This window comes from Nerophis ophidion, linkage group LG09, assembly GCF_033978795.1.
Source record: "Nerophis ophidion isolate RoL-2023_Sa linkage group LG09, RoL_Noph_v1.0, whole genome shotgun sequence".
NCBI classification, from domain to species: domain Eukaryota; kingdom Metazoa; phylum Chordata; class Actinopteri; order Syngnathiformes; family Syngnathidae; genus Nerophis; species Nerophis ophidion.
The window spans coordinates 1,994,860-2,011,805 of NC_084619.1; the positions used below are offsets into that span (position 1 = coordinate 1,994,860).

Below are 16,946 nucleotides of genomic sequence, written 5' to 3' on the forward strand. Positions count from 1 at the left end.
TTTGTGATGTAGTGATTGGAGCACATACTTGTTGCTCACAAAAAACATTCATGAAGTTCATGATTTTTTATGGGTTTATTGAAAATGTGAGCAAATGTGCTGGGTCAAAAGTATACGTACAGCAATGTTAATATTTGCTGACATGTCCCTTGGCAAGTTTACCTGCAATAAGGTGCTTTTGCTAGCCATCCACACGCTTCTGGCAAGCTTCGGGTTGAATTTTTGACCACTCCTCTCGACATAATAAGGCAATATTATTTTGAGTGAAGGTATAGGACAGGCAAATATAAGCTTTGGCTTCAGCCTATTCCTTTTTCGGTCATTCTTTTTCTTTTCTTTTCTGTGTAAATGTGTATGATTGCTTAGGTATAACCTGTACTGTACCTGTACTGTAAAACTGATCACACAAAATGGTTGATTGATTATATGACCTAAATAATCTTATTTCATTCATTCATAATTGGTGCAGTTCAGCTCAATTTGTTGGTTTTCTGACTTGGACTTGTTTCTTCAGCATTGTCCACACGTTTAAGTCAGGGCTTTGGGGAAGGCCATTCTAAAAGCTTCATTCTAGCCGTATTCAGCCATTATCCTGAAGAATTTGGAGGTAATTCTCCCTTTTCATTGTCCCATTGACTCTCTGTAAAGCAGCAGTTCCATTAGGAGCAAAACAGGCCCAGAACATAATACTACCACCATCATGCTTGACAGTAAGTGTGGTGTTCCTAGAATTAAAGGCCTCGACTTTTCTCCTCCATACATCCTGCTGGGTATTGTGGCCAAACAGCTCAATTTTAGTTTCATCTGACATCAGATGGACAAAGATAAGACCTTCTGGAGGTCTAACGTCACTGGCCCAGGTGGCCCTTGGCAAAGGCGTAGTACCTGACTGCCCCCTAGCCAAGAATACGGTGAAGACCTCAATGGCGGAGCAGGCAGAAGATGGTAGATTTTAAGCACTACCAAAACGGCTGCGATGGCAATAGAAAGCTGCAGCAGAAAAGGGTCCCCAGTGGTCTTGGACTCCATGCCACTGGACCCTGACCCGATTCTGTCAAGGATCCGTGCACCAGTCTCCCCACGTTAAACTAAGTCATGCACAGGCATCCTCCTTAAAGGGATACACTCCTACCAGGAGGATTGTCAGACTTGTTCGAGAGACCGCCGAACATGTATTTATGTTTATACATATTTATACATGTACAGTATGTATAAATGTATGTATGTATGTATATTTATGTATGTATATATGTGTGCATGCCCATGCATCCATTTTCTACCGCTTGTCCCTTTTTGAGTGGCGGGGGGTCGCTGGCGCCTATATATATATGTATATATATATATATATATATATATATATATATATATATATGTATATATGTACATGTGTATATGTATATGTATATATATGGATATATATATGTATATATTTGTGTATATATATATGTATGTATATATGTATATATATATTTTTTTATATGTGTATATATATATATATATGTGTGTGTGTATATATATGTATTTGTATATATATACATATATACATATATGTATATATGTATGTATATATACAAATATATATATATATATATATACGTATATGTATATATGTATGTATATGTATGTATATATGTATGTATATGTATGTGTTTATATGTGCATATATGTGAATATCTGTGTGTATATATGTGAATATATGTTTATATATATCCATCCATCCATTTCTACCGCTTATTCCCTTTTGAGGTCGCGGGGGGTGCCGGTGCCTATCTCAGCCACAATCGGGCGGAAGGCGGGGTACACCCTGGACAAATCGCGACCTCATCTCAGTGTGTATATATATATATATATATATATGTATGTATGTATATATGTATATAAATATACTACATTTGTATGTAAATAGTCATGAAAATAAAGAAAATGCATTGACTGAGAAGAAAGTTTGTCCAAACTTTTGGCCTGAGCTGTGTGTATATTTATATATATTTTTTTAAATCATTGATCGACCATGTGTTAAATGTAAATTTCATGCAGAAATATGTCAACAACCATCTCTTTGGGTCCCGCCACTTGTGAAACGCCGCTATACAGCATCTTCCCCAAAATAGAAATTGACCTCCCGACCCCAACTTTGGCAAAGCCAAAGCCTAATTAGCCATCACTTCCGATTTGGCAAATACGAGGCTTTCCACGATTCTTCCAGCAAAACACACGCCGCGCCGGGATTTGCGCAGGGGCTCTTTTGTGCGGCCTGATCGCATTACGCCGCGCCGTGACCGCGGTAATCTTTTGATTGACAGACCAACACCAGATCATTGAATAAGACTCAGCGCGGCGGCGGGCCGACGGGGATCCCACGCCGAGGCCCCGACAGGTGTGACAAAAGAGAATTACAGGGTAGCGGATGAAGTATCTGTTCTTGCGGTTCTGGCATTGAGGGGTTAACTTCCTCAGGGGGGAGAAAATATACATGTAGTCTTTTCTTTCCCCTCCTGGCTGCAGGCAGGCCAACAAAAGGCCTCCTCCAGAAAACACACATCAATATTTTATTAGAATTTCCAACATCTCACCACAACAGTTATCTGAACCCTTTCATGGCTCGGAGGGGAAGACTCATAAATCCAAGGACTTTTGTTTCCAGGCCGCGCTGTCGCTATTGAATAAGCAATTCGGAACCGGAGTAGGCGAATTAACGACGTTTGCGTTGGGAATTAAAACCCCTCCGGAATTATTAAAAATGTGGATCGATATGACTGATTATCATAAGGAAACTTCCAGCCCTCGGCGGGTAAAAAAAAAAAGCCCACGCCTCTTAAGTGTCATCTTTAATAATTCATGCGGGAAAAATGTGTTCAAAGCCGTCTTTAGTGCAGAGAGCAGAGGTCCCCCCCCCCCCCACCCCACCCATAACCCCCTAAATTTAGTTACGCTAACTCAATGTTTGGTGATTGTAAATAATATTAATGAGATTACCGTATTTCCTTGAATTTAAAACCTCTTCTCACTCCGGTGCTTACCAAAAGCATGCGGTAAATTTAGGCCTGCGCTTATAAATTTGAGTGTGATGTAAGGATACCATCATGAAAAGCACATTTAATAAAAAATAAAAAAAACGTTATTATGGTCTTACCTTTACTTATAAATGAAGTCCATGTGCAGCTCCTTCTGATTAAAAGCATCGATAACTTTTTTATAGAAGTCTTCCTTATCTTTCTTCAGTTTTAAAAGTCTCTCTGTCTCGATGGAGATCTTCCTTTATTACCTCCTGCTTCGATTGAAAGTCCAGTTTAGAAAACTGTTTTATTTTAGATATGTAATCCTCCATGTTGAAAGTGCAAGCGAGAGGAAAAAATAAAGGATGGCTGCTCACTCTTGCTGCTTGTTGTCACTTCTTCTGCAGCCGAGTAGTCGCAAGAAGGATCACTAGCGCCCTCTACCACCAGGAGGCGGGAGTCATTTAATGACTCATATTTGACACACGCAGCTACGGTATATTAATAAAACATAGCTGCTTACTGTTCTTTTTAGCATATTCAATAGCTTGGACCTTAAATCCTACTGAGTAGCTCTTAATCTTCTTACCTTTGTGTGATTTGAAATGATAGAAATCAGCCTCCTCCATTTTGAAAATGATGACAGGTGAAGTGTCACTCGTGACGTGACGAGTTTGACCCGGTGGAAATTCTAGACATGCGCTAATAAAAATAATATTTTGCGAAACGATTTTGACCCGGCAGTAATTCTAGGCAGGCGCACACTATAAACCCGGCTGCAATTCAAGGAAATACAATAATCCATAATAAAATTCCCTAACTTTTTAATAAAAAAAATCTTTTTACAAAAAATTGCGTTATTCGTTGAAAAACAACCCAAAAATGGTTCATCATTTTGAAAACCCAGAAATTGAGTTAAAGTAATACCCTTATAACCCCCCCCCCCCCAAAAAAAACAAAAAAAAAATGCTACAAAGGACATAAAATATTCACGCCTCGTTCTCGGGGAAATAATTCTGCTGTATGGAGAAGAGGGAATTGAACGGGATCGAAGCCAGTTTTTTGGTGATGGATTAAGAACTCAATTGCTTGATACCAGAAGTAAATATTTAAAATATATATCTCCTGAAACTACCTGATAATCTTGCAACAGTTACTCAGGTTTATGTGTTTTAATTTTGTTCTCTTATTTTGTTCCACCTTCTACCGTGCAGAGGTTTTTACCCACTAAAACAATGTTAAGTTAAAAAAATAACCCGATTTTAACCCAACTGCTGGTCCAGAGAAGGACGAACCCCTTATCTGAGTTATTTTAACTCAACATTTGGGTTATTTTTTTTAACCCAACTTTTATGTTGACTTATTTAACCAAAAATTTGATTTATGATAACTCAATGTTGGGATATTCCCAACCAAACCCATCCATCCATCCATTCTCTACCGCTTATTCCCTTTGGAATTGTGGGGGGTGCTGGTGCCTATCTCAGCTACAATCGGGCGGAAGGCACGGTGCACCCTAGACAAGTCGCCACCTCATCGCAGGGCCCCAACCAAACCATTGGGTTGAATTATTTAAGCCAAAAGTTAAATAATTTTGGGTAAATTTTTCTACCCCAACTTTTGTGTTGAATTATTTAACCCAAAAATTGAGTTACGCTCACTCAATATTTGGTGATTTTAAATAATATTAATGAGATTAACCCATAATAAAATTCCATAACATTTTAATAAAAAAAAAAAGCTTTTTACCCAAAAATGCGTTCGTCATTGAAAAACAACCCAAAAACGGTTCATCATTTTGAAAACCCAGAAACTGAGTTAAAGTATACCCTTATAACCCCCCAAAAAACACAATGCTACAAAGGACATAGAAGATTGCGCTAAAACAAAACAAAGCAAGATCCCGATAGTTTTGTGAGAGCTGTAGAAATTAAACCAGATGCTGATATTGTTATTGATCGCTATTCACGCCTCATTCTCGAGAAAATAATTCTGCTGTATGGAGAAGGGGAAATTGAACGGGATGGAAGCCAGATTTTGGGTGATGGATTAAGGACTCAATGGCCTGATACCAGAAGTAAATATTTAAAAATATATATTTTGAGATGTCGCCGAAACTACCTGATAATCTTGCAACAGTTACTCAGGATTATGTGTTTTTAATTTTTTCTCTCATTTTGTTCCACCTTCTACCATGCATGCAGATCCGTGTACACGCTAAAAAAAATTTGGGTTAAAAAAATAACCCGATTTTAACCCAACTGCTGGTCCAGAAAAGGACGAACCACTTATCTGAGTTATTTTAACTCAACATTTGGGTTAATTTTTTCAACCCAACTTTTGCGTGGACTTATTTAACCAAAAAGTTGAGTTATGATGACTGAATGATGGGATATTCCCAACCAAACATTGGGTTTAATTATTTAACCCAAAAGTTAAATAATCTGGGGTCATTTTTTTCAACCTAATTTTATTGTTGGGTTGAATTATTTTAACCCAGAAGGTTAATAATTTTGGGTTAAATTTTTCAACCCAAATTTTGCTTTAAATTATTTAACCATAAAGTTGAGTTATAATTATATAGTGTTGGGTTATTCCCAAACAAACCATTGGGTTGAATTATTCAACCCAAAAGTTACAACATTTTGGGTTCATTTTTTCAACCTAACTTTTGTGTTGGGTTGAATTATTTTAACCCAAAAGTTAAATAATTTTGGGTTAATTTTTTCAACCCAAATTTTGCTTTAAATCATTTAACCAAAAAGTTGAGTTATGATTACATAATGTTGGGTTATTCCCAAACAAACCATTGGGTTGAATTATTTAACCCAAAATTACAACATTTTGGGTAAATTTTTTCAACCTAACTTTTGCGTTGACTTATTTAACCAAAAAGTTGAGTTATGATAACTCAATGTTGGGTTATTCCCAATCGAACCATAGGGTTGAATTATTCAACCCAAAAGTAATAAAAAAAATTGCTTAATATTTTTTCAACCCAACATTTGCGTTCACTTATTTAACCAAAAAGTTGAGTTGTGAATTGATTAACGTGGACTCCGACTTAAACAAGTTGAAAAACTGGTCAATTGTACGGAATATGTACTGTATTGTGCAATCTACTAATAAAAGTATCAATCAATCAATCAATCAAGTTATCATAGCTCAACTTTTTTGGTTAAATGATTTAACGCAAAAGTTGGGTTAAATAATTCAACCCAATGGTTTGGTTGGGAATATTTAACATTGAGTTATTGTTGGGTTATTCCCAACCAAACTATTGGGCTGAATTATTTAACCCGAAAGTTGAGTTATGCTAACTCAGTGTTGGCTGATTGTAATTCATGTTAATAAGGTGAATCCATCATAATTTCCCGAACTTTTTAATAATAAAAAAAGCATTTTACCCAAAAATGCATTACTCGTTGAAAAACAACCCACAAATGGTTCCATCCATCCATCCATCCATTTTCTACCACTTATCCCTTTTTGAAAACCCAGGAACTGAGTTAAAGTAATACCCTTATAACCCCAAAAATTTATTGCTGTTTATAAAAATTACAAAAATTTAACCCAACACTAGCAACTCGTAAATTGGGTTATCAAAACAACCCAGTATGTTTTATGTGTGTGTAGCACTCTACGCTTTACTGGGAAAAAGACGAAGAGATTGTTTGGAAATGTCGTAAAGGCCAAGTTAGAAAATGTCAATGATTAACATTCCTACAGGTGAGGGTTGAATTATTTAACCCAAAAGTTGACTCAAGCCCAATCACCCAACTCAATGTTGGGTGATTGTAAATAATGCTAAGGAGATTCATCCGAAAGCCTTTTACCTAAAAATGCGTTACTCGTTGAAAAACAACACAAAAATTATTAATAATTTTGAAAACCCAGAAATTGATTTCGTAATACTCTTATAACCCAAACAAATGGATTGCCATTCATAAAAATAACTCCAAAATTCAACCCAACAACAGCAACTCATAAAAAATGTCAATTAATAATACTTCTGTATTTTTTTTAGTGTGTACAACTCTACGCTTTACTGGGAAAAAGACGAATAAATTGTGTGCAAATAACAAGTTAGAAAATGTCAATTAATAACACTCAGGTGAGGGTGGAATTATTTAACCCAAACGTTGAGTTATACGTTAACTCAATGTTGGCTGTTTGTAAATATTGCTAATGAGCTAAATCCCTTTTTTTTTAAAGCCTTTTACCCAAAAATGCAATACTCGTTGAAAAACAACCCGAAAATTAATTAATCATTTTGAAAACCCAGAAATCAAGTTAAAGTAAAACCCCTTTGACCCAAAATAACTCCAAAATTCAACCCAACACCAACAACTCTTAAATTGGGTTATCAAAATAACCCTGTATTTTTTTTGGTGTGTACAACTCTACTATTTACTGGGAAAAAGACAAATAAAAATGTGTGCAAATAACAAGTTAGAAAATGTCAATTAATAACACTCAGGTGAGGGTTGAATTATTTAACCCAAACATTGAGTTATACGTTAACTCAATGTTGGGTGTTTGTAAATATTGCTAATGAGCTAAATCCATAATTATTTTTTTTTAAAGCCTTTTACCCAAAAATGCAATACTTATAGAAAAACAACCCAAAAAATAATTCATCCTTTTGAAACCCCAGAAATGGAGTTACTGTAATACCCCTATAACCCAAACCAACTCCAAAATTTAACCCAACATTAGCAACTCATAAATTGGATTATCAAAATAACCCTGTGTATTTTTTTAGTTTTTCAACTCTACGCTTTACTGGAAAAAAGACAGATACATTGTTTATTGTTTGCAAATATCAAGTTAGAAAATGTCAATTAATACACTCAGGTGAGGGTTGAATTATTTAACCCAAAAGTTGGGTTACGCTAACTCAACTTTGGGTGAGTGTAAATAATGCTAATGAGATAAATCCATAATACATTTTTTTTTTAAAGTCTTTTACCCAAAAATGCAATACTCGTTGAAAAACAGCCCAAAAAGATGGTTCATCATTTTGAAAACCCCAGAAATCAAGTTGAAGTAATACCCCTATAACCCAAAATAACTCCAAAATTCAACCCAACACTAGTAACTCATAAATTGGGTTATCAAAATAATCCTGTATTATTATTATTTTTTGTGTGTGTACACATCTACGCTTTACTGGGAAAAAGACGAATAAAATTGTGTGCAAATATCAAGTTAGAGAATGTCAATCATTAACACTCAGGTGAGGGTGGAATTATTTAACCCAAAAGTTGAGTTACGCTTACTCAAAGTTGGGTGATTGTAAATATTGCTAATGAGATGAATCCATAGTACATTTTTTTTAAAGTCTTTTACCCCAAAATGCAATATTTGTTGAAAAACAACCAAACAAAAATGGTTCATCATTTTGAAAAAACCCAGAAATCGAGTTAAAGTAACACTCCAATAACCCAAAATAACTCCAAAATTGAACCCAACACTAGCAACTCATACATTGGGTTATCAAAATAAGTCTGTATTTTTTTTTTTGTGTGTGTGTACAACTTTACGCTTTACTGGGAAAAAGACAAATAAATTGTTTGCAAATATCAAGTTAGAGAATGTCAATTAATAACATTCAGTTGAGGGTGGAATTATTTAACCCAAAAGTTGAGTTACACTAATTCAATGTTGGGAATTTTTAAATATTGCTAATGAGATGAATCTATAACAAAATTCCCTTTTACCCAAAAATGCAATACTCGTTGAAAAACAACCCAACAAAAATGGTTCATCATTTTGAAAAACCCAGAAATCGAGTTAAAGTAATACCCCTATAACCCAAAATAACTCCAAAATTTAACCCAACACAAGCAACTCATAAATTGGGTCATCTAAATAACCCTGTATTTTTTTGGTGTGTGTGTGTGTTTACAGATTGTAGCTGAGATAGTCACCAGCGACCCCAAAGGGAATAAGCGGTAGAAAATGGATGGATGGAACTCTACACTTTAGTGTGAAAAAGACGAATAAATTGCTTGCAAATAGAAAAGGTCAATTATTAACACTCAGGTGAGGGTTGAATTATTCAACCCAAAAGTTGGGTTACGCTAACTCAATATTGGGTGATACATTTTTTTTTTTTAAAGTCCTTTACCCCAAAATGCAATACTCGTTGAAAAACAACGCGACAAAAATGGTGAATCATTTTGAAAAACCCAGAAATCGAGGTAAAGTAACACCCCTATAACCCAAAATAACTCCAAAATTTAACCCAACACTAGCAACTCATATATTGGGTTATCAAAATGAGTCTGTATTTTTATTTTTATTTTTTTTTAGTGTGTACAACTCTACGCTTTATTGGGAAAAAGACAAATAAATTGTTTGCAAATATCAAGTTAGAAAATGTCAATTAATAACACTTAGTTGAAGGTTGAATTATTTAACCCAAAAGTTGAGTTACACTAATTCAATGTTGGGTCATTTTAAATCTTGCTAATGAGATGAATCCATAAAAAAAATTCCCTTCGCTAACTCAATATTGGGTGATAAAAAAAAAAAAAATTAAAAGCCTTTTACCCCAAAATGCAATACTTGCTGAAAAACAACCCAACAAAAATGGTTCATCATTTTGAAAAACCCAGAAATCGAGTTAAAGTAATACCCCTAAAACCCAAAATAACTCCAAAATTGAACCCAACACTAGCAACTCATAAATTGGGTTATCAAAATAAGTCTGTATTTTTTTTAGTGTGTACAACTCTACGCTTTACTGGGAAAAAGACAAATAAATTGTTTGCAAACGTCAAGTTAGAAAATGTCAATTAATAACATTCAGTTGAGGGTTGAATTATTGAACCCAAAAGTTGAGTTACGCTAACTCAATATTGGGTCATTTTAAATCTTGCTAATGAGATGAATCCATAACAAAATTCCCTTCGCTAACTCAATATTGGGTGATCATTTTTATTTTTAAAAAGCCTTTTACCCCAAAATGCAAACTCGTTGAAAAACAACCCAACGAAAATAGTTCATCATTTTGAAAAACCCAGAAATCGAGTTAAAGTAATATCCCTAAAACCCCAAATAACTCCAAAATTTAAGCCAACACCAGCAACTCATAAATTGGGTTATCAAAACAACACAGTATTTTGTTTTGTTTTTTTAATTGATGAAGGTGGACCCCGACTTACACAAGTTGAAAAACTTATTGGGGTGTTACCATTTAGTGGTCAATTGTACGGAATATGTACTGTACTGTGCAATCTAGTAATAAAATATGTACTGTACTGTGCAATCTACTAATAAAATATGTACTGTACTGTGCAATCTACTAATAAAATATGTACTGTACTGTGCAATTTACTAATAAAAGTCCCAATCAATCAATCAATCAAAACGTTTTACTGGGAAAAAATAAGAGATGAATTATTAACCTTGCTACAGGTGACACACACACACTTTCATGCCTCAACATTCCCACATCAGCTCCAATTCACCCCCAAAAATGTCTTCCTCTTTTCGAGACCTCATCATCTTCTGTCTTTAGTAGTCATGCGGCTCATTAAAATGTGATGCTGATGACCAGCTGTCTGGAACACTGACTCCTAACCAAAGTTCTGGGCACTTTTTTTTCTTCTTCTTCCCCCCAACCAGCCTCTCTTTATAAAGACACGTTGTCCCATTTTGGGGGTGAAATGTGCAAATAGCTCAAAATAGGCTCCATTCACTAAAAAATATACAGAATGGAGATCAGGAGGTTGATCCATTTATTTGGCTTGGTTACGGGCTATCGATCGGTTTTTATCCGGACAGATGTGACTTATTTTTTTTTTTGCCACGCAGAGGGCGGCAGGGAGGGATTGAGTTGCACCAGCAAGGACCACCCCAGGTGCGCCACATAAAGACATATTACCTGCATTTTTATGTATTTATTATATATTTTTTTTAATTTGCGCATGCAATTTAGTGCAAAAAAAAAAAAAATGGGGGGGGTGCACCTTACCTGTTGATGGACGACACGCTGGGCACCGTGTCGTTGTCACACACCCCCTCCGCCAGTAGCCGGTCTCGGATCTCCCAGGCGAACATGGTCGGGTTCTGGCGCTTGTACTCCGCAATCTTATCGACCACTTTCGGGGTGGCGACCTTTGGTTTGGAGCCACCGATGACCCCCGGTTTAATACTCCCCGTTTCATAGTACCTGCACACAAATAAGAGGGTTAATGTTTTCACGTGACGTGGGTCGGATTGAGTTTTTTTTTTTTTTTTTTTTAAATAAGCAAATGCGCTTGAATTTGCGGTTAGTGCATGGAAATATGCATCTAAGTGAGTGGAATTAAAGAAAGCACTAAAAAGCAGCTCTAATTGAGGTGTGTATATAAATATATATAGCAGCATGCACGTCATGCCAGCTTTATTCCTAATAAAAATAAAAATAAAAATGAAAAAAACTGACAAACATACAGCGTGTGTGCATTGAAATACCTCTGAAATGCCTTCTGATAGCTGGGAAAAAATATATTTCAAAATATTATCTCACGGTGCTACCTTATAATAATATTATAATTAGTCCCTTTCATCATTCATTGTGACAAATTATCACAAAGTGTTGTTGTTTTTTGTTTAATATGCACTGAAAATGCTGTCAAAATAATTATTAAAAAAAAAAAAAGCTTCGAGTGATGGATGTTGAAAAAAATTGCAAAAATGCAGTGTGCAAGCAAAAGAAAAGAAAAGCTGCAGGGTGCATATATGTATGTATGTATGTATATATTTGTAATATATAAGTTTAATGTTTTTGGTTTTTTTTACCTGCCGAGAATTTTGCTGACGCAGCCGTGACTGACCCGCAGCTGCCTGGAGATGTCACAGGGCCGGACCCCTTGGTGGGCCAGCTCCACGATCCGCTGCCGCACCACGTCCGGGAGGGGTCTGCCGTTCACGAACACCCCACCCAGCTGGTTCACGCCGCCATGCCCTGCGTGGGATACAACAGCAGAACCGGGGAGCATAACATTACATACCTGCAGAGGAGCGCACATAACGCGCATTATTTCGTTCCTTTCCAATTTCCTATTATACATTTTTATATGTTTTTTGCCTGCAAAAATTCAATTTTTTCACTTTATATCCAAATAACGATTTTTTTCCTACAATATGAATTAATGCAAATAATTATTTTTAATTCCCACATTCCACGCCGGTTTAAAAATAGATATTATTCCCCACTATCGCCTCCTGAACGCAACACATGTCGCACATATTACGTTTCAACCTGTTTAATTTGCACCTATTGTAAATAATTAAAATGACCTTTGATAACTCATATTACAAACGCCTATAAATAATACACGCACTGACCCACAGATCATATACAAATACATCATATACACGCCGGCTATTTATATTTGGAATTGGGATTAATTTGCAGCTTTGCCGGCACATTTGCACACAATCGCGGTGCCATATTATTGTAATTTTACAGGTAATAAAAGCAAAAAAAAACAAAAAGGAAGCTTTGTGTTCAAATTGAGGTGACACTAATGTAGAAACACAAAATGTGCTTACAATTAAAACCATTTTTTAGGTTTGGTTAATTTATTTTAAAACGAATAGTGTGCTAAAAATATATTTATTCATTATTGTTGCTTTAAAATAACACAATTGACAATTTGAGCTGTCACTTTTTACTTGGATTGTAATTTTTAACGTTTTTTTGAGCACCTTATAATGTGCATTATAAATAACAAGTATTAGTATTGTTATTATAAAATGCTGCGTTCACGTCGCCTAAAATTCCCCGGACTCGATGCACAAACGTGTTTTTTCGCCTATATTCACAATAATAATAACATTTTTCTGTCACATTTAGTTGCAAAATAATAAAAAACAGTGTATTTAATTGAGTTTAAAATTCCTGCAAATTTTTTTTTAATATTTTTTTTATTTGCCATAATTCCCCACGCGTCAAGACGCACTATTTGCAGCGGCGTAGTAGACTCACGGTGCATGGCCGAGAAGGGGTCCGCCTTGCAGTGAATATCCATGGGATAGCAGAGCAAAGAAAGGTAATCGACTGAGGTCGCCGTCTCGCCTCGATGGTGCAGCCGCGTTCAAAGAAATGAAAAAAAACAACTAAAAACGCGTCCAGGTGCAGGTGCGTTAAAGTCCGTGGCCGTGGAGCAAACTTCTGCAAGCTCTAAACTTCTATGCCTTGGTTATTAAGAAGAAGAAGAAAAACCGAAATCTTCCAGTCAGGTGCCGCATCAGACCCATGCGTAAAAGGCGCGCGCTCGGAGGGACTTTCCACCGGGGGTCCGATCGCATGTGTGTGGCATACGCCGAGAAATCCTCACTGTCGTCGGCCTGGAGGGGCAGCGGCGTGCCCCCGGTGAGGTGGACCAAAAAAAAAAAAAAAAAAAAAGGAGGGGGTGGAGATGACAAGAAGCGGGTCCCCCTCTCTCTCTCTTCTCCCTCCCTCTCTCTCTCTCTCTCTCTCTCTACCTCCAGAAGGGGCTGCGCCTGCCTGAGCCCTGGACTGAGAATGAAGCCCCAGTCCTAGTGGGTCTTGTTTCTAAAAGTCCCACCACTCCCTCCACCTCTTCTTCATCCTCCTCCTCCTACTACTACTATCACTCCATCCCACAGATCCCCCCCCCCCCCCTTGCGTAAAGATGGATGGCTTGTCAGACAATAGATTCCAACACTTTTGTGGGTCGCCCACACAACAACAACAACGCACAAAAAAAAAAAAAGAATACTTTTCAGTCAGGAGACGGAATAGGAAATAATGAGGTTTTTTTTTTTCTTCAATTAAAAAGCCATGTCACACACTTTTATGATGACTTCCAGTATGTTTATGCGCACAACTTAATGCGCAATGTCTCATGCGTCTTCAGGCTGTTCCCATCTCCGCCCGTTAGATGGCGCTCACACAGCAGCTAATGCACGTGCTGGCCCGGCCAGGGGGTTTTAGTAACCCCCCCCTCTCTCCGGCCGGGTCAAAGGTCGTTGGTAAACCTACTGTAGCTGAATAATCTCTTCCGGTAAGACTCAATCCATCACAATACAAAGAGGCTTAAAAAAAATAAAAAAAATCAATAGCTTGTATATATTTTTAAATACATTTTTTTAAAAATGCTCATCATTTTAACATTAATGATGAGTATTTTATACATATAAATAAATGCTGTATTGTTGCTAAATTGTAAAGCAGAAATATAAGGATAGTAATAATATTATTTTCAGCATGCTTATAAGTTTATGGTAAAGTCAAAATTATACCAAAAAAAAAAAGCTTGTCCGACTGGACTCAACTAAAAATTATTTTAACATTTTAGAGCTCATGATAATATTAAAAAATAGTCTAGTATATGTGCAAAATATGGAAAAGTGATCAATGTAACCTAATGTTCAGCAACAGTTTTTGAAACTATACTGGGAATACAAATCATTTGTGTATGTAGTATTTATTAGAATTAAGTTAAAAAAAAGATTCGTTTTTTGTTAAAATGACACAGTCAGTATTAAATATTCATAACTAAAGTATCATAGTAAAACCAATATAGTATGACACTATATCACCATACAAACGTCACTATAATACTAATAACAATAATATTAATGATAATTGTAATATTTTTATTTTAGTTTTATGTCAATATGATAATAATAATAACCATAATGATAATAATAATAAGAATAATAGATAGATAGATAGTACTTTATTGATTCCTTCAGGAGGGTTCCTTAATAATAATAATAATTATTATAATTTTAAAAAAAATAATAATAATAATAATAATAACAAAAATATAAGGTTTGTATTTTTGTTTCACGTCAATGTATTTATTTATTTTTTTAACCAGGAAAAAAATCCCATTGAGATTAAAAACCTCTTTTTTAAGGGAGTCCTGGCCAAGAAGCAGCAGAGTTACACATATACACATACACTAATAATAGTGATAATAATAATAATAATAATAATAATAATAATAATAATAATATTTGTAAAATGTGTCTTTTTGTTTTAGTTTTTTTGGGGGGGGAGGGTGTGTGTTAGTTGTGTGGTGTATAAGGAGCTTCTGGTACAATAAGTAGCACCATGGGCTGTAATTTCACACGTCAGTGCACTTTTGCCCTAAAGCTGCTGCTATTCGCCCCCTCCACCCCCCACCCCCGCCCCCGTGACACCCCAATGTGTGCCCCCCCCCCCCCACACCCAGTTTGCTGCCATGCCACCCCCGAGACCCCCCCTCTCTACACCAAGTCACCGTCACAACACAGCCAAACAAACGTCCTCATAATTAACACAAGTTCTCAGACATTCTTTTCCTTCTCAGTCATTTGTTGTCACATTTTGGTTACAATGTGTCACAACATTTATCTTATTACGTAACTTTTTTTAAAAAATACATTTCCAAATTTTACTGAACAAATATAATTTTTCCCCCCCTGTATGCATAAATGAAATATATTCCACAGAAAATGAGAGGATGGTGCATCCCCAACATGGGACTTCTGCACAATACAAGGATTTAAAAAAACAAAAAACGGTCTGCTTTTGTTTATTGATTATAATTGAGGATTATATATAGTTTTGCATGACATGTCTAATATTTAGTTAGTTTAAGAAATGTATATTGCAATTACCTAATATGGTGTCTTGTATTTTAGTGGTTTTATTTTTGTTGTAATGGGTAAAAATGCATGTTCTATATACAAAAAAATACAGAACAATCATTGCCTTTCTGTATAAGTATGTGCCAAAATGAGAGGATGGTGCAGCTCCAACATGGGACATCTGCACAATACAGGGAACAAAATAATACTGCATGCTTAATTGAGGATTATATATAGTTTTGCATGACATGTGTAATATTTAGTAGAAAATTGACTTTGCATTTACCTAATACTGTGTCTTGTATATTAGTTTTATTCTTTTGATTGTAATTGATAAAAATGCATGTTTTACATAGAAAAAATATATACAGAACAATCATTTCCTTTCTGTATAAATATATGCCAAAATGAGAGGATGGTGCAGCTCCAACATGGGACATCTGCACAATACAGGAAATACAATAACACTGCATGCTTTTGTTTATTGATCATAATTGAGGATTGTAGTTGTGCATGACATGTCTAATATTTAGTTATTTCAATAAATGTACTTTGCAATCACCTAAAATTGTGTCTTTTATGTTAGTGTTATTATTTGTATTGTAATGGGTAAAAAATGCATGTTCTATATAGAAAAAAAATACAGAAAAATCATTGCGTTTCTGTATAAGTATGTGCCAAAATGAGAGGATGGTGCAGCTCCAACATGGGACATCTGCAGAAAACAAGGAATAAAAAAAAAAATACTGCATGCTGTTGTTTATTGATTATGATTGAGGATTACTTATATAGTTCTGCATGACATGTCTATTATTTAGTTATTTTAAGAAATGTATATTGCAATCACCTAAAATGGTGTCTTGTATATTAGTGTTATTATTTTTATTGTAATGGGTAAAAATGCATGTTCTATGTATTGAGGATCATATATAGTTTTGCATGGCATGTCTAATATTTAGTTAGAAATTGACTTTGTAATTACTTTATATTGTGTCCTTTTATTCCTGTTATTGTAATGGGTAAAAATGCATATTCTACATAGAAAAAATTACAGAACAATCATTGCCTTTCTAGAGAAATATATGCAAAAATGAGAGGATGGTGCAGCTCCAACATGGGACATCTGCACAATACAGTGGACAAAATAATACTGCATGCTTAATTGAGGATTACATAAAGTTTTGCATAACAAGTCTATATATTTAGTTATTTTAAGAAATGTAGCTTGCAATTATTTAATATGGTGTCTTGTATATTAGTGGTTTTATTTTTATTGTAATGGGTAAAAATGCATGTTCTATATAGAAAAAAAATACAAAACAATCATTGTCTTTCTGTATAAATATA

At 35.3% G+C, this 16,946-nt stretch overlaps 1 protein-coding gene across 1 annotated transcript in view; it reads right to left on the reverse strand.

Moving 5' to 3' along the window:
* pax2a (paired box 2a) overlaps positions 1 to 11,989 on the reverse strand; it is a 93,187-nt gene extending 81,198 nt beyond the window's left edge. Inside the window, exons 1-2 of the mRNA XM_061910038.1 lie at positions 11,790 to 11,989; positions 10,981 to 11,178 (exon numbers count right to left, since the gene is read on the reverse strand). Coding sequence (XP_061766022.1) covers positions 10,981 to 11,178; positions 11,790 to 11,989 — 398 coding nt within the window. The remainder of the gene's footprint in view (positions 1 to 10,980; positions 11,179 to 11,789) is intronic.
* Between the last annotated feature and the right edge of the window lie 4,957 nt (positions 11,990 to 16,946).